General features: G+C 46.1%; 1 protein-coding gene across 12 annotated transcripts in view; it reads left to right on the top strand.

The window, feature by feature from the left end:
• Positions 1-22944, top strand: part of Arhgap10 (Rho GTPase activating protein 10) — a 261750-nt gene that overhangs the window by 231775 nt on the left and 7031 nt on the right. For 8 of the 12 annotated variants that reach the window (XM_039097987.2, XM_039097986.2, XM_039097988.2 and 5 more), the window contains 4 exons: positions 1093-1252; positions 20636-20788; positions 21944-22054; positions 22430-22521. In XM_039097987.2, coding sequence (XP_038953915.1) covers positions 1093-1252; positions 20636-20788; positions 21944-22054; positions 22430-22521 — 516 coding nt within the window. The remainder of the gene's footprint in view (positions 1-1092; positions 1253-20635; positions 20789-21943; positions 22055-22429; positions 22522-22944) is intronic. The other 4 variants (XM_063278285.1, NM_001109501.1, XM_063278287.1 and 1 more) reach the window with 2 other exon arrangements.

The following is a 22944-nucleotide window of genomic DNA, read 5'->3' on the forward strand; positions in this document are numbered from 1 at the left end:
TAGTAAGTCCTTTGGGCAGAGAGGCAGAGCTCTGCCTGGTGTCATTCCAGTGTGTTTATGGAAGAAGCCGGGAGCATCGTGTAAGTGAGAAGGCCAGTTGAGGGAAACAGCTTTTGCAAGCTCTTTTCTGCATTCCCAGTTTCTTCACAAACTGATAGTACGTACAACGGATAATAAACGGTTCGTAAGATGGTATAAATCACGCAGCTCATTTACTTGTGGTGGTTTACATCCATTCTTGCGGTTACTGCAGGACCCAGCTTCAGTGTTCACAGGCAAGCGGGCACTCCTTCATGCCTGGAATATTGATAAGTTGGACCATTAGAAATCATCTAAGATAGCCGTTGATGTCCCTTAACGTCGCTTTCATTATGCACTCAGCATGAAGAAAAGCAACAGGGACAGGCTTTGCATGGCTGTGTGCTACTGTGGGCTCTCCTGACCTTGTCATTGTCTTGGATCTGGGATCTTTGCAGGCTAAGCATCCATTGCGTCTACATAAAAGGTGCTTGTTTTCCATTCAGTCTGACTGGTTATTTTCTTCACTCTTCATGGGGTGTAATCCATTCTTTCCATTGCTATAATAAACACCCATGATAAGCCAGCTTGCATGAAGAGAAGGTTTACATTGGCCCACAGTGTTAGCATCTTAAATCATGACTGATTGGGCCCCTTTGTTTTTAGGCTGGTGGGAGGTGCAGCAATAGGGTACAATGTATGTGGTAGAGATAGCTGTTACCTCTTGGCTGCCAAGGAGGCAAGAAGAAGGAGTTGGGGTTCCATTGCCCCTTTAAGGACCAAGTAAACATTTAGAAGGTTGCACTTCTTAAGATTTCTGCCACTATTCATTAGTGCCATTAGCTTTAGGACCGTTCGATACCCACACCATAACAGCTCTGAGTCTTTGTTTTGTTCTGTTTCAAAGCAAATCCACAGTTGCAAACCTTCAGAAGTATCTGCGTGCTCCTAGGCGAAATTGGAAATGTAATTTTGAAAATGATGTGACTGACTGATAAACAGTGCCTTGCAGTTCTCAGTAGAGTTATTTCTTTCTTCTTGGTTTGTTTGAACTCCAATGCCTTTTCCCTCTAGGTGATAGTCCCAGCCCTCTCAAGGAGGATCCCCCCAGCAGCAGTCAGGATTCACTGTCCACTCCGTCTCCTACAACTTCAGCTGCCCATGGGCCTCCGGGACCAGACGGAAACCACCTTGCAGCAGACAGAGGGAACTGTGGAGACGCCACTGCCACTACGTAAGTTGCTGCGGTCTGGTGTCCTGGTGAAGGAAAGCCATCACTGTTTGGCCAGCAAGTACTCAAGCCATTAGATCCCAGGACACAGCCTAATTGGCCAGCTGCCCAAGGGAGGTGGCAAGGCAAAATGTTTGTTGGACATGCCTTTCTGTTTCCTGGCCAGAAGGGGATGGGTGTGACTTCCAGAGTTCAGGTTGTGGTAGTTTGGGGCTGTGAGACGGAAGTGCCCTCCCCTTCTCTCAGCAGAACTCCATATTAGTTGTGCAAACACAGAAGGGGAAGCTGTTTACACTTCCATGGGCTGTCTCTGGAGAATGCCCTAGAGTGGTGGTTCAGGTAGGTGAGTCTTTGGTTATTATTAGGTTCATGATCTGAGATTTGGTAACTGATACCTGACTTTACCTCCTTGTGTAAATCATAAGCCAAGTGTGTGTGTTTCATCAGCTCGGGTCTACTGGAACAAATGGCACTAATACAAATACAAACAGAAAACCTTGAACTTGTCTGATAACATGGGGTTTTCTCTTACAGTGCTGATGGAGCCTGGGAAATCATTGTAGGACAGGGTTGGATACTGAACCTGCAGAGAACATCTGAGGCCTCAGAGGAGACAAAACAGATTTATGAGTAACTTAAGACCTTACTTGATTAGTCAATCAAATTACATCCAAAATATATTTATAATTCACCCAGAGAGCATTCAAATTTTTTAAACTTAAAAATTGCTTAAAATAGATTATGCATAATGATGTCATCTGACCCTAGCTGGGCACTCTTGGAACTTTAAATGGGTTGGAAAACGTTCTTCACATTACTTGGCTTTTTATAGCCTCAGCTGGATTCATATGAAATCATTATGATCTTATTAAGTATTAAGAGAGGCTGGGAGGGATTTGGTGTGGTGAAGTTTTGGGGTGACCTTTAGATGTCAAAAAGCTGACCTGAAATCAGAGTGAAACTCTCAAGTTTGCATATTCATTCTCTAGAGATGTGTGTGTGTGTGTGTGTGTGTGTGTGTGTGTGTGTGTGTGTGTGTATGTGTGTAGGAGTATGCGTGTACACCCCACCCAAGATTGTTTTAATTTTCTGTGCTGAAGATTATGGATCGTGTACCTAAATCGTATGGACTGAAATATGCTTGTCACCTTTAACTGTGTATCAGCAATAAAAAGTCCCTTTGGTGTTGAATGGTACCCAGCTTCTAGTCCTGGCTGCACTAGGGTTGGAATTAGTCTGTGTGCTTTCAGTGAAGTCCAGATCCCAAGCTCCTTCAGTAAATGCAAATCCAAGTCAGTGGAGTATGGTTTAGTTAGCTATCACTCTTCCTTTGTGGTTCTGCAGGAAAGTGACATTACGAGGCATGGGATAGCCATTGCTCAACTCACAACACGTGGGGGCCCAACATAAGGAGAGCATGATATGTCTCCTCATAAATCAAACGAGATGTGAATTCCCCGGCTCCCTGTTTGTACACATTTGAAAATGCCATGGAAAGTACTGCAGCCTTGAGAGCTGTCATGGGAGGAGTGGAGAGCCTCAGAAGCAAGCAGGGAAGGGTTGCCTTGTAATCGAAGTGCATCCGACTCCAGGCCCTGAGCTGTTTTTCTTCTTATGTTGTACATAAAATATATCTGTACGAGAGTGCTTCCATTGCATGTGTGAAAGGATTTTCTTGGGCTGGGGAGATGGCTCAGTTGGTAAAATATTGTTTGCTGTGTCAGCATGAGGGCCTGAGTTCAGTTCCCAGAAGAATCCACATAAAAAAGCTAGGTGCTGCATGCACACACAAGAAGAAGGAAACCCAGGGCTTGCTACGCAGGCCGCCAGGCGAAATCGCCCAATGAGAGACCCAGAAGACAAGCAGGAATAACACCTAACTCTTGGTTTTCACATACGTACATGTAGGCATGCATGGATGTATGCACATGCTCACACACACTCTCTTACACGCACACACACACTTTACTCTTAAATGCACACACACACTTTACGGGTTTCTATCGGCTCAGATTATCTTTGCTATACAGATGAATGCTTCTTAAGGGCACACTTTAGAACCACCTTGTACGCCCAAACTAGGGTGTGGCTCAGTCGTAGAGCAGGCGCTTAGCAGACTCTGTTTATTTTAAGAAACAAATGCCCATTCTCCTGGGCGCCAGGGTCATAAGCGGTTACCTTGATTTCTGGGTCTCTTTCCCTGATTCCAGCCTACATTGATTGCTTTTTTTCCTTTTTTTAGAATCCCAACCGTGCTATCCCCAAAGCAACTGTCTGTATGTGGAGTATGGTGTTCTAGCTGGGCTGCCTTGTGTGGCCTCAGTGGGAGAGGAGGCACCTAGCCTAGAAGAGATTTGAGGTTCCAGTTTGGGGGATACCCAGGGGGACCCACCTGTTCAGAGGAAAAGGGGAGGAGAGTGAGTAGGGCTGGGATTGTGGGAGAGGGTGACTGGGAGGGGGGCAGCAAGCTGGATATAAACTAAATAAGTAAAAAAAATTAAATTAAAAAGAGACTAACAAATGTAGTGAATAAAAACTGTTCTCTCTCTCTCTCTCTCTCTCTCTCTCTCGCTCTCTCTCATACACACACACACACACACACACACACACACACACACACGCACGCACGCACGCACACACACCCCAATCGTTCAGTAGTCTGACCTGTCTTCAGCATCCAGTGTAACGTTCACATCCTGGGTGCATAGTTTTGGCATTCGTCACCTCATTTGTCATTAACACAGTGACACCTCTGGCCGTTAATATATGCCCTTCCATTCACGTTAACATTCATGTGGTATGTGTTTGTCTGCCTGTTTACTCTTTAATTCCCCTCACTAATAATTCTTTCCCCATTCCTTTGGAAGACCCCATTTCTACCTGTATGTCACCACCGATCTCTTTGGCTATTGTCTGATTCCTGTCCATCTTCCTCCTTCTGCATGGAGAAGGGTGAGAAGCACGTACTGAGCACTAGTCTGTTTCCTCTTTCTAGCTTTTTCTTTCTGTTTGTAAATTTGGTTTTCACTGTCACTTCCTGTCTTTTGTTCTCCTTCCATACTTACATAGCAGGTACGCAGTACCAACCACAGTAGTGAAATGAGCTGATTCAAGCCAGATTACAGTGTGTATATAAAAAAGAGTGGTTTATTGAGAAATCACTGAGGTGAGTTTACTGCTCCCAAGGAACAAGACTAGTGAAGTCACAACGGGGAGGGGGACAGAAGGGAGGGGGAAGAGAAAGAGAGAGGGAAAGAAGAGGGGGGGGGGAGATGAAAATGTCTGAGTTGTATAGGGAAGACCCTCTGTGGTAAGGGCAGCCCAGCCCCTGGGCTAGAAAGTTGGGGTAGGTGGGGTCTGCCACATAGAGACTAAGGGACGCTGGGAGAAGCTGGAGGTCAGGTCTGCTTTGGTATGTAAAATATATACCTCAGCTGTCTGTCTCGGGTCTCAACCCCAACAAAGTAGGCTCCTACAAAGCTGATCAAGTTTCTTTTAAATCAAAATTTCTGTGGGGCCATTCAAAGCAACACAAAGCGTTAAGAAAATGGTGCTTCCTGCTTCCCAATAGGGTATTGCTGGTCCCCTCCAGAACTAGTGCATACCGCAGTCTCTGACGAATAGAACCCAGTTGGTTACAGAGGACCGCATTGGCAATGCTGTACAGAAATGCTGTATCCTCAGCTTCTGGAAGGCAGATTGGCAGGGGGAAACCCACAACAGCTGCGATTCTGACCTGGGCAGTGTGTAAATGCAGCTATGGCCTCTGGCGGGTAGAAAGCAGTGCGGTGGAATTAGATTTCTTGGGCTTTTGCTGATGTGTATGACTTGTGGGTTATTATTCACTGAAGTCAGTCAATCCAAAGCTGTTACTCACCGGTACACTCGGCGAGGTGACGGGTGACTTCATTGCCAGCGAAGAATTGCTAGCTCAGGCTCCTCAGAGGACATGACATCATAGGTCAAGGTATTTCAGATGTCCCAAAGTCATCCCCCTCCCAGTAAAATAGTTTGCTTTAAACAGGTTTTCTTTGATGGGTTTGGGTTCTTGACAAGTAATCCTTTTAGGCTCCCTGCACAGAAGGAAATTTCTTTTAAGAAATTCCCTCTGTTCTCTCACTAGTTTGGCACTAAGAAGGCATGGCCTCTGATCTGCTATACTCCAGATGACTGTGTCCCACAATGCCTCTTTTCTGCCTGGGCATGTTGGCACCTATGGCACTGTCTTAGTCAGGGTTCCTATTCCTGCACACACATCATGACCAAGAAGCAAGTTGGGGAGGAAAGGGTTTATTCAGCTTATACTGCCACATTGCTGTTCATCACCAAAGGAGGTCAGGACAGGAACTCACACAGGACAGGAACTTGGAGGCAGGAGCTGATGCAGAGGCTGTGGAGGGATGCTGCCTACTGGCTTGCTTCCCCTGGTTTGTTCAGCTTGTTTTCTTATAGAACCTAGGACCACTATCCCAGGGATGGCACCACCCACAATGGGCTTGGCCCTCCCCGCTTGATCACTAATTGAGAAAATGCTTTTTCTCATGGAGGCTCCTTTCTCTGTGATAACTCAAGCTTGTGTCAGGTTGACACCCCAAACCAGCCAGTACACTCATTCCAGGCACTTGAAAGTCCCCATGGCAAGAATGATTCCTTCTTGTGGAGACACTCGGTTTTGGCTGTTGGGAATAGTAAGACATTCTTAAAATAATGCTTTTAACTGTTGAGCTATCTGCCCAGCATGCCATTGAAAAGTACTTTCATTCTTTGAGAATTTCGTACAGTGTATGTTGATCATGCTTCCCCCGTCCCCCCAACTCTTCCCAGGTCCACTCTGCATTTACTGCCCACACAACGTTGTGTCCTCCTTAAAACAAACAAACAAAAAAAGCGAAAAGCCATTAAGTCCCATGTGCGTTGCTCATGTGTTCTTAGGTGTATGCCTGGTCTACCAGGGGCAGCATCCTTAAAGCAAACGGAGTTTCCCTTTCCCAGCTGGTGAAAGTCCAGGTCAGGGCGGGATTTCATGCTTCCCCGTCCATGCTAGGACGGCACCATCGCCGGGAGCTTCACTGCACATTTGCCCTGTGGTGTTCAGGAAGCACCATTTCTGTTTAGTCACCCTTTGTCTCTTGTTCTTAGAGTCTTTTCACTCTTTCCTCACGATGGTTCCCGAGCTTGGGAGGAGCAGTTGGTTTAGGGTTTTATTAGGGCCGACCCCCTCCCCCAGTCTCCTATTCTCTATGCCTTGACAGGGCTCAACCTGCCCTTCATTATTCTTAATGGAATAATGACCTTTCTTTAAATTAGGCAGGTCGGGCTTCCTCAGGAACGACAGATTACTTGGCATTACAAATCTCCATTTATTGGAGATGTGAAAACACTCTATGTATGTTGCGTGGTTTCATATACTACAATAAGTCATACTTGGTGCACTGCAAGTTCAGAGAGAAGAACCCATTCTTTTTTTTTTTTTATTAATTTCAGTATTTCTTATATACATTTCGAGTGTTATTCCCTTTCCCAGTTTCTGGGCAAACATCCCCCTCCCTCCTCCCCTTCTTTATGGGTGTTCCCCTCCCCATCCTCCTCCCCCCATTGTTGCCCTCTCCCCAGCAATCATGTTCACTGGGGGTTCAGTCTTAGCAGGACCCAGGGCTCCCCCTTCCACTGGTGCTCTTACTAGGATATTCATTGCTACCTATGAGGTCAGAGTCCAGGGTCAGTCCATGTATAGTCTTTAGGTAGTGGCTTAGTCCCTGGAAGCTCTGGTTGCTTGGCATTGTTGTACATATGGGGTCTCAAGCCCCTTCAAGCTCTTCCAGTTCTTTCTCTGATTCCTTCAACGGGGGTCCTATTCTCAATTCAGTGGTTTGCTGCTGGCATATGCCTCTGTGTTTGCTGTATTCTGGCTGTGTCTCTCAGGAGCGATCTACATCCGGCTCCTGTCGGTCTGTACTTCTTTGCTTCATCCATCTTGTTTAATTGGAGGGCTGTATATGCATGGGCCACATGTGGGGCAGGCTCTGAATGGGTGTTCCTTCTGTGTCTGTTTTAATCTTTGCCTCTCTATTCCCTGCCAAGGGTATTCTTGTTCCCCTTTTAAAGAAGGAGTGAAGCATTCACATTTTGATCATCCATCTTGAGTTTCATTTGTTCTAGGCATCTAGGGTAATTCAAGCATTTGGGCTAATAGCCACTTATCAATGAGTGCATACCATGTGTGTTTTTCTGTGATTGGGTTAGCTCACTCAGGATGATATTTTCCAGTTCCGACCATTTGCCTACGAATTTCATAAAGTCATTGTTTTTGATAGCTGAGTAATATTCCATTGTGTAGATGTACCACATTTTCTGTATCCATTCCTCTGTTGAAGGGCATCTGGGTTCTTTCCAGCTTCTGGCTATTATAAATAAGGCTGCTATGAACATAGTGGAGCACGTGTCTTTTTTATATGTTGGGGCATCTTTTGGGTATATGCCCAAGAGAGGTATAGCTGGATCCTCAGGCAGTTCAATGTCCAATTTTCTGAGGAACCTCCAGACTGATTTCCAGAATGGTTGTACCAGTCTGCAATCCCACCAACAATGGAGGAGTGTTCTTCTTTCTCCACATCCTTGCCAGCATCTGCTGTCACCTGAGTTTTTGATCTTAGCCATTCTCACTGGTGTGAGGTGAAATCTCAGCGTTGTTTTGATTTGCATTTCTCTTATGACTAAAGATGTTGAACATTTCTTTAGGTGTTTCTCAGCCATTCGGCATTCCTCAGCTGTGAGTTGTTTGTTTAGCTCTGAACCCCATTTTTTAATAGGGTTATTTGTCTCCCTGCAGTCTAACTTCGTGAATTCTTTGTATATTTTGGATATAAGCCCTCTGTCAGTTGTAGGATTGGTAAGGATCTTTTCCCAATCTGTTGGTTGCTGTTTTGTCCTAACCACAGTGTCCTTTGCCTTACAGAAGCTTTGCAGTTTTATGAGATCCCATTTGTCGATTCTTGATCTTAGAGCATAAGCCATTGGTGTTTTGTTCAGGAAATTTTTTCCAGTGCCCATGTGTTCCAGATGCTTTCCTAGTTTTTCTTCTATTAGTTTGAGTGTATCTGGTTTGATGTGGAGGTCCTTGATCCACTTGGACTTAAGCTTTGTACAGGGTGATAAGCATGGATCAATCTGCATTCTTCTACATGTTGACCTCCAGTTGAACCAGCACCATTTGCTGAAAATGCTATCTTTTTTCCATTTGATGGTTTTGGCTCCTTTGTCGAAAATCAAGTGCCCATAGGTGTGTGGGTTCATTTCTGGGTCTTCAATTCTGTTCCAGAAGAACCCATTCTTAATAGACTTCTGAAGAATCGAAACACATTCAGAATGACACGCCGCAGGCAGACAGCGTCTTCTCTGTTCCTGCCTCTTCTGAGTACCTGCCTCAGCTGCACACTCTTTGCTCATTCGTACTTCATTTTGTTTGAATTTCTTGCTCACCTTGTTTTATGGAGTGCTGAGGATTCACCCCATTCTGAGAAAACAATCTCCTGCGTGAGGCCCTCAGCCCCACCTACATATGCCCCAGCCCTTCTTAGACCCAGGCAGACAAGTGTTCCTACTTGATACCATAGTATTTTTACCATAAGGTTGTAGTCATTGTTTCAATAGAAAATAGATTTCTTTTCCGTGCTTGCATTAATGGTCACAGTTGAATACTGATTGTTTTTTTGTAAACAGGGCAAGGGTGTTGTATAAATGTACATAGATACCAGTTGAGAGTGATAGAGTCCTTGAAGGCCACCAATTGTCTATTTTAAGTGTCCAGCAGCTTTTTTTCTAGTGGGGAGACGGTTTGTTTGTTTGTTTGTTTGTTTGTTTGTTTGTTTGTTTTTTAAACATTGGTCCTGGTTATGCAGATCTGGTGCTGGCATGGTGGAGTGGGTTTACCCGACCGGGTGGATTCAGAGACACGGGTCTGAAGCGGGTCAACTCTGAGGAAGAGCAGGAGAGCATCTTGTTGTGCTGTGACCCTCCCTGCGGCCTTCAGCTTCCTGCACTTCCAGGGCACCAGGATCAGAAGAAGCCTTTGGCTTCAGTGCAGGCCAGTGGTTCAGGGCTGTGGAGGTGCGCTTAGCTACCCTTCTACATTTCTCAGGAAGCCAGGGAGGACTACATTAGGTGGGCTCTGGGTTCTGAGTGGTTTTGTAAATCATTTCATCTAAAAGCTTACATCGGGGCAGTGAGGTAGATCGACACTAAGTTTAAAGAGAGAGAGAAGGACAGAACACAAGAAAGCTGGCGTATGACGAGTCAGGGATGTGGGCACAGCTTGACCCTTAGGACCCCTGTGACTTAGGGCTGTCGAGTTGCCTGGTGACTCTCAGACAGTTTGATTCTGAAGACCCAGCTGATGGCTGGTAGAGAGGTCATTTCTGTGGTAAGCCATGCAGCTGCTGAGTTACCTGTGAGTCACAGGAGTTACCTGGTTGGTTCCATCATTATCTAGCACCTCGCCTGAGAAGAGGCTGCCCTGATTTAGCCACCGCCCTGAGGAGGGCCAAGGGACTGAAAATGTGGAGGAGTGTGTTAAAGAAGCATCTGCAGCTTTTTCTGAGGAATGTGTAACTTGTCTCTCATTAGATTTAGTGAAGCTCTTGGAGCCAGTCACAGAACCGTCAACAAACCATAAATGTCTATGTAGAGACCTTGGGGGCCGTAATGTGTCCTGTGTAGTTGCTTGCTCGAGTGGTTTTGATAACTGTGTCTCGTGTGCGTGTGTGTGTGTGTGTGTGTGTGTGTGTGTGTGTGTGTGTGTTTGTGTCTTTGTGTGTATCTGTGTATGAGTGTGCGTGTGTGTGTGTGTCTCTGTGTGTGTGTGTCTGTGTGCGTGTGTGTCTGTGTGTGTGTGTGTGTCTGTGTACCTGTGTGTGTGTCTGTGTGTGTGTGTGTGTCTGTGTACCTGTGTGTGTGTCTGTGTGTGTGTGTGTGTCTGTGTGTGTGTGTGTGTGTCTGTGTGTGTGTGTGTGATGTCTAACTTACATCTTTGTGCTGTGCTATAACTGCACATCCTGAAACTTAGGGAGTTTCAGTTTAAATCGTAATGTCGATTATCCCTATAGCTTTAGGTTCGCATGTTGGAAAATGTAGAAGCGTTTTTTGGGGGGGTTTTTTTGGTTTTTTGTTTTTTGGGTTTTTTTTTTTTGTTGCTTGCGACTCCAGAGAATGACCAAGTCTTACAGTTAAGCCTCGGCCTGACTTCGGTTTCCCTTTCGCTTCCATTGTTTTTCATCCTAAAGATTTTCCTTGCTTTGATGCCATTGGTGTGATTTATTGTTATTTCCTGCCTGTGAATCTGTCAGCTATGACTCCAGAGTAAGTAATGGAGGGGCCTCCTTAGCCTTCTCTATCAGCGGGGATACAGCTTAGGAAAAGCATTGATTTCAGTCAGACAGGCCTGGCTTTGCACCCCTTTCTTCTTCCAAAGGTCTTAGAAAAGATTATGTAAGTTATTCAAGCAAACTGAGCTTAGCAAGATTATCCATAAAAGGCAAAAGAAAACACCTGCCCCCCCCACAGTGGCAAGCTTTCAAAGCACTGCAGTTAATAAGCCCAGTTACTGCTCTCCTGGGAGCCGCAGGCAGCCACCTGCTGGCAGTTTGCTAACCCTGAGAACCCAAAAGGATCTTCTTAAACTTGGCCGCAGCTTCCTGTTCTGCTGGTTATGTAATCTGCCCACCAACCAGCTCAGGAAGATGACCTCTGTAGCCTTGATGCCTGGATCTTGACCTTAGGTTGAGTTGTTCAGCAGTCCCAGAGGACTGAGCCTGGCCTCCTCTGCAAGCCTTGCTGTTTGGGGATCTCTGAGAAAAGGCATGTGGTGTTACATGGCTAAGACCTGGGAAAGCTGGAAGACTCATCTACCAGTTATTTGGTGCATGATGGGTGATGGCAGTTGTCACAACCTAGAGTAACCACAGCACTTTCTCTTTGCAGAGCAGCCACATGTCTGTCCTGGGCTTGGCTGTATGTTCAGGCCTCCATTAGGTAGCTGGTATTTTCTATAAGGAATTGAGCTGGTGGAAGCATTCTCATCAGGGACCCTGTAGGACTGCAACCCTCAGATCTCCAATGGCCTGTAATTTTCTGAAATGAAGCTTCAGTTTCTTTCTGTTCTGCTAGCAAGCTCATTTGCCCTTCATTCCACAGCATTCGTTTGGAAGGAAGGAAATGGAGTCATTCTCTAAGATTGGGTCAAAGATGCAACTCTAAGAATTCTCTTACGGTGAGAACAAGAGAGCTTGCTCTGGGAGTGAACGTTATAAGTCCATGTGAAGAGACAGTTGTAGCCTTTCTTGTTAAAGGCAGCCTTTCACGCAGGATGTCTGCCATCCTCCAGGCTGAGAACTGAGTATTAAATGTGACTTTATTCCTTCTTAAGATTGCAGCAATGGTTGCCTTCCACACTCTCTCCCCTTCTCTGCCTACATGTACCTGCTACAGGACGAGCAAGTTACTGTTAAGTTGAATTTAATTTGATTGGCCAGCACCCTCTGTCAAAAAAGGGCCAATGGGAAATAGCCTGAGAGAGCATTAGCTGCCCCATAGATTGCACTAGGTGTTTACTGGTCAGATCCAGGTCCTACCCAGGCACCCTAGGCTTACTGGCTTTGTAAATAAAGTTTTATTGTAACACAGTAACAATTAATCCTTTGTGATTTATCTGTGGCTGCTTTTTCTTCACAAGGATGCTAGAGTCAAGTCAGATAAGAAGACTCTGACTTTTAAGCCCCCTTTTGGAAGAAGTGAAATGAATCTCTATGGTAAACCAATATTTTCTTGAAAGCCTATTTCAGTGCAGACAGATGTTTACCACCACAGGGCCATGCCTGCTGGATGCTGGGTAGTTAGTTTCTCAGCATAACCTTTATGTATCTTATCTTTTCTTGCCATTGAACCAAGCAGAACATTTCATTCTAGAATTTGAATATTTTAGTATGCGACTATAATGTAGTATCTATTTGTGTTTTTCATAAGATTAAACTTTTATTTTAGAATAGTTTAATATCTATAGAAAAGTTATAAAAATAGAACCAGATCTTTACTCCCCTGGCCTTCCCTTCTTTCACAGAATGCTAATACCTTTGCTAAAAGAGGAATTAGCATTTACACTCTATGTGCCTTGACTTTCGGCAAGAACAGTGAGGGCATACAACTGTTTCAGAATGGTGGTCTGGACCGGAAATGCAACAGCATGTGGCAAGGACATCAGTCACTGTCCCTTACTGTGCTCCTCTCTCTACACCTTCCACCTGGTACATCATTTAAACGCCACTGGTCCAGCCTACTAACTGTCCTCTTTTTCTGAGAACGTAAGCTTCTATGGCTGACTCAGGCACAGATCAATGTAATATACCCATGATGCACCAGCCTCTGGGAGGCATACAGCTACGCTTTTCCGTCTTGTTCCTCTCGTCCATTTCAAATAGAAAGGGGAGTGTATTTGAGCGGTGAACCACACACAGGTCCACGGCCAGCAAATGGCAGCACTAGCCTTGGCATTTAGGTCTGTCTGTGGAGCGAGTGGTGTCGTGCATTTGTCACCTGTGTGATTACCATCCCTTGTAGCTGTCCTTACCTTTAGCCCAGGGTCTGCCTCCCGAGTCCTCTGAACTTGTATTGCTGGCCCTGCCTCTGTCATTTTCAACCGCTCAGCGAGAACACATCCTCCATTGTCTCATCCAGACATGGCCGTGAGCAAATGCCTGTCACCTTTCTGAGGTTGTCCTCCAGCATGGGCCATGGAATGTCAGGGTGGCGGAGAGTGAGCTAGCTAGCATAGACAAGCTGGGTCTAGCCTACATACCTTACAGGGCCTGGGTGTGAAAGACGAGGAAGACAGGGAAGAAGGCTGCTCACTCCCCTCCTCCAGGAAGCCCTCCTGATGTTCAAGAGATACTCAATGCGTCCTTCTCTGTTCCTGTGGTAGATCTGGGCAGATGGCCCCATGGCACCAGTCATGGCTACGCTAACCCCTCCCTGCCTGACCACTTCTGGAGAGCAGGCAGTTTACAGCCGCCGTGATGTCCCCACGGCAGGCCCTGATGGGTACATCTTTGGCCATGAGTGAATGGGGTCGGTTTCCGACTCCTCCTTAACAGATGCAGAAAACACTCTGGCAGCCTCCTGGGGATGTCTGTGATATCCCCACTCTTCTTCTGCTTGCTGTGAGCTCGTCTAGAGTGAAACAGTTTGCTCGCTGTGGAGTTCCCCCTTTTGAACACTGAGGAATGACTGGCATTTATTTTACAAAGACATTTCTCATCATCTACACATCTACCACATTTCATTTTGTCTTTATTAACATTTTCAAACACTTGGTTGGGACAGCTGTTCAGGACTTAGACTGTATATTTCCCAGACAGCGTGAGATTATTACACTAACATGTAAGCTTCTGCTCAGAGGGCTTGCAGATGAAGTTGTGAGAATCACACATTCCTCAGTAGACTTTCAGTTGGATTTTAGTAACATGTAGTGAGCATCGGAGTCTGTGGAGGGCGTGGTCACTTCTCATAAAGCAGTCATTTCTTGATATGTTTTCCCTGTGGTGAGTTTTACGTTGTTGTCATTGTCCCGCATCCTAGAACTGGCCTTCTGTTGCCAGCAGTGCTCAAAGCTGACCCATCTGCTCTGCTGGAGAAATTCTGTGGCATTTTCTGGGACCATCGCAACTCTAAAGGCTGCATCCCCTTTGAGGTTTGGGCGCACTTGTGTTCTTCTGACTGAGAACCTGTTAGCATGCAGCAAGTACAGCCTCCAGGGCTGGGATCGATTGGGCCTGCAGTGCTGATTTGTTGCACCTCACAGAATTCCACCCTGGAAGGAGATGCGTTGAGAGCCAGCACCAGTTCGTGTTGTGTGCTACTGGGAAAATCTCTAGGATCTTCGCCTGAGGTCCACACCTGTTTCTCCAAAGCAAGAATACCTCTTCCTCAAGAGCGTTTAGTTTTCACTGAGGCTGACTGTATGTATGTATGTATGTATGTATGTATGTGTGTGTGTGTGTGTGTGTGTATGTATGTATGTATGTATGTATGTATGTGTGTGTGTGTATGTATGTGTATGTATGTATGTGTATGTATGTATGTGTGTATGTATGTGTATGTATGTATGTGTGTATGTATGTGTGTATGTGTGTATGTGTGTATGTATGTGTATGTATGTATGTGTATGTACGTATGTGTATGTATGTATGTGTATGTATGTATGTGTATGTATGTATGTATGTATGTATGTATGTATGGTGTGTGTGTGTGTGTGTGTGTGTGTGTGTGTGTGTAATTTATTTCCTCTCTCCTCTCTTTCTCCCTGACTCCACCACCATATTTCATCCACTCATAACTTCAGTTGCCCCGGGAATGGTGACACAGACGCTCATTCACTGTGTGTATTTTCAGGAATGTGCTCCTGAGTTTGGATTCTCTGTGTGTTTTTTTTTAGTGAAACCCTTGTTTCTCTTGTCCCTTTCCATGAGAGAGGAGCAGTTCCCTTCATTGGAGGGCGATCCTATTTACTCTTCCTTCCTCCATAGGGAAGCTACAGGAAGCATGTCAACTGGAAGTCCCTTCTCTGTAATTTATCCCTGTTTTGGCAAATGTGGTCTCAGAGCTTTTCAGGAGGGACTGTCTCTTGTTTGTTTTGCTTTCTTTGGAAACCACAGTGTTGTTTTCAAGAAACTTGTGGAGCTTAGGTACTTCATGTAATGGTTTAATGCTCACCACTCCCTAGGGTTAGTGGTCTCTGTTTGCCCAGTGTAGGAGGTAAGAATTAGCCACAGCAGTGGGAAGAGGGCAGCAGAGTTTCCAGGTTTAACGCTGAAAGGACTTTTCATTTGATAGAGATGGAACACTCATCTGATGTTCAATTATTCTGATGTCACCAATCCTTATCATCATTGAACCCAGAGACTCTTAGCCAGGTTCTCATGTGAACCATAAAATACGCGAAGATGACTGGGATGTCCATTCTTACAGTTCCCCATGGTAATAAGGCTAAGAACTGTGGAGGGTCTAAAATTTTGTTGTGTTTGCACACTATTGAATTAGCCTGCCAGGTGCATGGATCCTGGCAGAAGATACAGGATTCCCAGCCTGAAACCACCAGCAGTAGTGAGAACGTTAGTACTTCTTGTCCCATGTCCACTGGGTGATAGAACAGGACCAGGCGATGACTGTGGACAAGTATCAGGGAGGAGTCCAGGTCGTCTAGAAAGCGGGAATCCTATTTGATGAATGAAGTCACAGTGTCTTCAAGCCCATTTCCCTACAGATATTCTCAAACACCTAGTCCAGAACCGAGGTGTGCAGATGATTGATGTGCAAAGGCACAAGGAGGCGCAGGGAGAATGGTTTTCCACCAGACACCTGGGCAGCACTGCGCTAGATTAGAGCAGAGATGGCTAATTCACTAGGAACATGGGGGACTCAGGACCCAGGTGGGAGGCTATCATGCCTGCCATTCCATAGAGCCTAGTGGCTCTTCCTCAGGATGTGTTGGTGGCACAAAATAGTTTTATTATGACCGTGGTCTAGAAGCTGTATTTCCACCATGTCTCCTGGCATTACTTTCTCTTAGCCTGTCTCCCATCCTACCTCCCTCCTTCTGTTTCTCTAACAGCCCACAGTTTACTTCTGTGTCCTTTCTCTCCCCTCAAGACGGTTTAAAGAAGAGAAGGAGAATAACAGAAATTCTCCTGGAAGATTATTTTCCTCCACTATTTTGGAGGGAAAATAGGTAGGATGTTTGAAAGAATTAGGTATTAGAATTTTAAGCCACATTACAATAAACAACTAGTCAAAATCTGGATGAATATCACATCTATGGTTTTAGGAGGGTGGCTCTTTTAAAAGCTGGACGACAAAGGTGAATCGTAGCATGGTCCTAGTGTGAATCCTGTTGCGTCGAGTGGATTTATCTGCCTGTTTAATGCCTTATTCCACTCTCTCAGAGAGTAGGGTTGCAGCGTCTCTCCTGCCATGTAAACCTCCCCTCAGCAAGGCTCCCCGTCCTCCGAGAGACTTAGGGTCTTTCCTGGATGCTGTTTCCAGACTTGCATTTGGTGGTTATTTATGAGCATTGCAACCCACAGAAATCCGAGCCTGGGGAAGTTTGGATGAGAGGGCCTGCATCTACTCCAGTTGGTGAGCTGTTTAGGAAGGACTTAGGAGGTGTGGCCTTGTTGCAGGAGGTGGGTCACCGGGGATGGATTTGAGGTTTCAGAAGCTCACCCCAGGTCCTGTCTCCTTCTCTCTGTGGGCCTCCATTTTGCAAATCATGAACTCTTAAGAGCTGCTCCAGCTTCATACCTACCCCTCTGTTGCCATGCTTCCTGCCGTGATGGCCATGACTTACTACCCTCTGAAACTTTAAGTAAACCCTCGATTAAATGCTTCCTCTTGTAATTCACCGTGGTCATGGTGTCTCTTCACAGCGATAGAGCAGTAACAAATGCGACATGCGTGTGTGTTGTGGGCCTGGAATAAGCCAAGAACACAGACAGAAATTTAAGAGTGCGTTGGCTCAAATTGAAAGGCTCTCTTGGTAAGCTAGCTAGTATGAGACAGCATCGCTCAGTGTTGTTGAACAAACACAGAAAGACAGAAAACAGCACCTTTGAGAACCTGACCCTGAACAGAGATCGCTCAGTGAGTTTCAGACTTGGGACAGGCTAAAGCAAACAGTGCTAAGGAATAGGCCTCTACCTTGTGTGTCTGTTCTCCCAATAGCTCTCTCACTTTCTCTTTCATAAACACAGGGACAAAAGGAAAATGCAAAACTAAAGATGTGGGGTTATGTAGCTCATGGCTGTGTGAGTTATGGCCTTCATCTTTATAGGGTCCTTCCTCACACTCACGTTGTTTGTCTTCACTGAAGCCGTCCTCCTGTCCACTGATGGATGGGCTTCTATCCTTTAATCCCTTCACTCCTTTTGTCTAGGCAGACGTGAGGGGGTGTGGTACAGCATCTCATCTTCAGCCACTGCTACCACACTACTCCAGGCATCTTAATAATTGCCATGAGATTAAATGGCAACTGTTGGGCTGTCTGTGGCCTTAAATTCTCTGTGAGAGCCTCACTGTCCACCCTTTTCCCTTCCTGATTAGTAAGACACCATTAGAGATTCATTTCTTGTTAAAAAACAAAAAACAAAAAACAAAAAAAACTTAGTGTCTTTTGTAGCTAGGTAGTCCAGGTCACTAAGATTTTTAAGTGTCTTGGCTCAGAGCGAAGCAATAAGATCTTTTAAGAATACTATTTTTAATGAAACAGTCCTTGTTATTTTTAACGAATCAGTACCTGTCAGGGCAGTGATGGAGCGAGCGTGTCTTGCACATGGTGTCTGAAATCATTTGGTTTGTGGCTTCCCGTGAGTTACCCAGATCCTGGGGGAGGATGTGTTCCCAGGATTCTACCTGGGAAGGAGCGTTGTGAGGAGCAGAGCAGAGCAGAGCAGAGCCTAGACCAGGGAGGGGGTGGGTGGGTACCAGGCCTCTGCGCTCTGGTGTGACTACCTGGGACACAGCTAGGGAGCACGGGGAAGACCATGTTAGCAGTGTGGCATAGAGCAGAGAGGGCCCTTCTCCCGTTGAAGGGGGAGGAGTTGGAAAGGGGCCGTCTGGAAGCTATGTTGAAGGAAACTGGACAAGTTTTGCTCTAAAAGAGTGTAAGGCTCAGAATGTGGAAGGAAGCTGCTCACCAAAGCTGGTTTGAGCTGAGGGTGGTGAGTTTATGATGAACACTGAGAAGCTGAACATGTGTGTGCTGGAAACAACTGGGTTAAATGGGCTCTGTCTTTATGTGTCTGTCCATCCATCTGTCCATATATTCATCTGCCTTATCTATCCATTTGCCTGCCTGCCTGCCTGTCTGTAGTTTTGTGTGGGAGAGAGGCAGTTAGTGGCCCAATACGTCCTGAGCATGTGCCAGGCTCTGGGTTCCAATCCAGTACCACAGAGAGAAACAAGACAGTAAGAGTTGCTCTCATGCACTGATTGGGAGGGGAGCTGGTAATTGGTTGGTTGTAGCTAGACTCAGTGGCACAAGATTTTAACTCTCAATACTTGGGATGCAGAGGGTAGCAAATCTCTAATTTCTAGGCCTGTCAGGGTTATATAATGAGACCCTGTATCAGGAGGAGGAGGAGGAGGGAGAGGAGGAAAAGGAGGCAGAGGAAGAATAGGAGGAGGGAGAAGAAGAGGAAGAGGAGGAGAAAAGGAAAGAGAAAAGAACTGTTTGTATACCATAGCCATGAGGCTCTAGATCTGAGGTAATTGATGTGAAATCCACATTGTGGTTTTATGTTCAGGGCCCACACTGATTACTTTTTTACTAATTTGACATAAGCTAAAGCTACCTTGGAAGAAGGACCTCGAGTGAGAAAACGCCTCCATCAGAGCGACCTGTGGACAGAGCCCCTGCCATCAGTTTCTTGATTAGTAATTGATGTGGGAGGGCTAGCCTACTGTGGGCTGCAGTCCTGGGTCGTATAAAAAGCAAGGAGTGGGCTGCAGCAAGCCAGCCAGTAAGCAGCATTCTTCCATGGCCTCTGCCTCAGTTCCTGCTTGAGTTCCTGCCCTGTCAGACCTTGATGACAAACCCTTTCCTTCCCAAGTTGCTTTTTGTCAGTTGTGTTTATCATAGCAGTTGAAGGCAAACTCCAGGATAAACCCCTTCCAAGACTCCATTCACTTACCTCTTCAATATTTTTTGAGATTTTATTTACTTTTATTTTTTTAAATATATGGGTGTTTTGCCTACACGTATGTCTGTGTACTACACTTGTACCTAGGGAAGCTAGGAAAGGGTATGGAGTCCTCAGGACATGGAGTGACAGAGTTGTGAGCCACTTTGTGGGTACTGGGATTGTATTCAGGTCCCCTGGAAGAACAGCCAACCCTCTTAACCACTGAGCCATTCCTTTATATTTTAAATTCTAAGGAATAGGGCAAATGCCAAAGATTGTTGTGGTTCCTTGATCTATCCTTTAAACTCCAATCTTTTGTTCTTTCTGCAGGGATCTTGATTGTCTGTAGCAAAGTTTTCTGAGTTCCCATGTAAATGCCAGGTGAAGAACCTTTTGGCATTAAAGTGCTATGTGCTGGTCTCTGTCAGCTGCAGGCCACATTTAAGCTCGTGTGACTTTCCCTCTAAGTAGAAAGAATGAGTCAAGGTGACTGCCCATCACCCAGAGCCTCAGCTTAGGGTTGTTAACTTAGGAGACTGTGAGATTAAAATGCATTCCACAGAAAGAAGTTTTGAATCTTTTCCTGGGTTGGTCATAGGTGGTGCCGTTCTCACTTAGAGCCATGCAGCTGCAGTGTAGTGTCACAGTGTGCACTCTGTGCTTCTGAGTATGTTAGCTGTGGTTGGTCTCAGTCCATGGTGTGCACTCTGTGCTTCTGAGTATGTTAGCTGTAGTCTCAGTTCATGGTGTGCACTCTGTGCTTCTGAGTATGTTAGCTGTGGTTGGTCTCAGTTCATGGTGTGCACTCTGTGCTTCTGAGTATGTTAGCTGTGGTCTCAGTCCATGGTGTGCACTCTGTGCTTCTGAGTATGTTAGCTGTGGTCTCAGTCCATGGTGTGCACTCTGTGCTTCTGAGTATGTTAGCTGTGGTTGGTCTCAGTCCATGGTGTGCACTCTGTGCTTCTGAGTATGTTAGCTGTGGTCTCAGTCCATGGTGTGCACTCTGTGCTTCTGAGTATGTTAGCTGTGGTCTCAGTCCATGGTGTGCACTCTGTGCTTCTGAGTATGTTAGCTGTGGTCTCAGTCCATGGTGTGCACTCTGTGCTTCTGAGTATGTTAGCTGTGGTTGGTCTCAGTTTACGGGGTTTGCAGCTGATAAGTTATCCAGACTAACCTTATTCTCAGCCAGGGATCATCTGCTTCTGAGGAACCCATGGCACTATTTGGGGGATTCGCTTTTCTAGCTGATGAACTGATTGCTTTCGTAGGTGTCTATTACTGTGACAAAACACCGTGACCACAAAGCAACTTTGGAAGGGAAGGATTTTATCTTTCAGCTATAGTACGGCATGGAAGGGAAGTCTGGGCAGGAACTCAAATCAGGAAGCTGGAGTCAGGAAAAGTTGACAGAAAAACAACCAAAGCACCGAAAATGGTTGTAGTTTAGACAAGGTCAACTTCTCCACAAACATGGAGACGCTCAGTAAAGTGTCTCTGCTTTGAGTGTAGCTGCTTCTGGAGTGACTCATGGTATAGTCCTGGGAGGGTACCGAGAGGACTGTCCCAGTGGTTTGAAGAAACGAGGGTGCTGGTGTCCCGAGCATCTGGCCTTGGACTGTTGTGAGCGTCGGTGGCATTAATCCTGTCTTAAATGTATCCCCAGGCCAAGCCAGACCCGGCCATCCATGGTGCAGTGGCTGAATATGCAGTCTCCCACCACACCAAGCTCCAACCCAGCTGGGACACCTCCTTCACCCAGGATGTCACCATTCCCCCTCTCTCCTGCTGCCTCCATTGTAGACAAGCTGCCTGAATGGTACGTGCTTAGGGTTGTGCTGTGGAATAAGGTGGTGGCACACACAAGCAGCCTTGGATGCTTGCCCTGGATCCCTTGGCATTGACAGCCAAGTTTGTGTCAGAAGCAAGTGCAGTCACTCCTGGGTATTGTTGGGCTTGGTTTTACATATGCCCTACATTCATCCTCCTGTATATTTGAAACTATCTAGGTAAATTTTAATACCTAATAATGTAATTGCTGTGTAAACCTTTGCTGTACTGTATTGTTCAGGGAAGTCATGAGAAGAGAGTCTGAATGTATTGCATAATACAGATGGCATTTTTTTTTAAAATACTTTGAATCAGTGGCTTGGTTATATCTGTAGATGATGAACCTATTGGCTGTGACAATGGAGATTCTTGAGAAGACTTTGTAGTGGATGAGCCTCATTGGAGCCTACTCTTCCTTTCTGGCCCTTATCCATTTATGAAATTAGGTACTTTGTAAAGCACATTTTTCACTGCAAATGGAGGCAGAATGGATGCTGGCCGTAGTAACTTCCATAGATATCTTACAGCCAATTTGTTGAAGACAGAGGAACAAGTCAGTCACCCTGGGCCTTGGCTGACATGATTCTTACCATCAGGGACTTCCTTGTCTCCAGGAAGATGAGACCTTTCTTTCTTCCTTGACTTAGATCTAGTCAAGTATGACTTCTGTCATAATCAGGGTTCCTATTCCTGTATAAACATCATGACTAAGAAGCAAGTTGGGGAGGAAAGGGTTTATTCAGCTCACACTTTCCACATGACTGTTCATCACCAAAGGAGGTCAGCACTGGAACTCACACAGGGCAGGAACTTGGAGGCAGGAGCTGATGCAGAGGCCATGGTGGGGTGCTGCTTACTGGCTTGCTCCCCCTGGCTTGCTCGGCCTGCTTCCTTATAGAACCCAGGACCACCATCCCAAGGATGGCACCACCCTCAATGGGATGAGCCCTTCCACCATTGATCACTAATTGAGAAAATGCCTTACAGCTGGATCTCATGGAGGCATTTCCTCAAGGGAGACTCCTTTCTCTGTGATAACTCCAGCTTGTGTCAAGTTGACACACAAAACCAGCCAGTATACCTTCTATCATTCCTTATTGAGTGCCTTTCTCAGGAAGGCTCAGAACATGTTCTCATTGTTCAGTAGAAGCTGGGTCTTGCATGCCTCTCAGTGGGGCAGAAAGTTCTGTATAAAGAAGACTACAGAAGGCATGGCAGCTGCTTCCGGAGTGCTGTGGGTACACAGGCATCATAGGTGGGCTCCCTGGGAAGACCCTCCCCTCCCTTTGTGAATGCACAGCTGAAGTGCTCCTAAGTAAACATGCCTTGTGCATCCCACAATGCTGAGCAGTGGGAAGGGACATCCCACCTGGCAGGGAGGAGAATCTGGTGAAAGGGGCTCGTGGGTAGCTTCCCAGGAAGGCTCCCCAAGGAAAAGTTTGCTTTGGAAACCCACCACTTACTTGAAAGCCAAGTGCTGTGACTGTCTGATGTTCATGTCCCTGTCATTTTGTCTTCAGAAGGTGTTGCCCCACTGTCAGCAAGTAAATGGGGTTGGGGGGAGGGGAGGGGGCTGCGAAGCTTCTGTCTTTCAGCATTTTCCTTCAAGCTCTCTGTGTTCTCTCTGCAGCCTTATCAACCGCAAGGCCCGTGCAGTGTACCCGTGTGAGGCAGAGCATAGCTCGGAATTGTCATTTGAAATAGGAGCCATTTTTGAGGATGGTAAGTACTGTCAAGAGCTCTGTGGTGGGAGCCATCATGTCTTCCCTTAATATCTGCACAGAGTGCCAGCCACGGTTCGTGGCCATGTTTCACACCGGCTTGTAGAGATGTTTTACTTGGCTCCAGGAGCTGTGTGTTGCTGGTGGAAACTGTGTTTCTTCTTTCTTCTTGGCTGTTCCCTTCATGCCCATGCAGGTCTTCATTGGGGCCATTTCTAATGGTGGCCAGAAGCTAGGAGCACGGGAAGATGGTGCTTCTGATGTGCGCACTTGGTCGTCCCCCACGTCCACCGTCCCTCACCACGCGCTTATCAGCAGAGAGTCTGTAGAATTCAGAGCGCTCTGACTTCCCTCTCTTGCACTGTCCCTGTGCTTTGCGGTTTTCTGCCAACTGGAACAGCGTGCGAATCTTCATAGAGCTTGC

The sequence above is a fragment of the Rattus norvegicus genome, chromosome 19 (assembly GCF_036323735.1).
Source record: "Rattus norvegicus strain BN/NHsdMcwi chromosome 19, GRCr8, whole genome shotgun sequence".
Classification (NCBI taxonomy): Eukaryota; Metazoa; Chordata; class Mammalia; order Rodentia; family Muridae; genus Rattus; species Rattus norvegicus.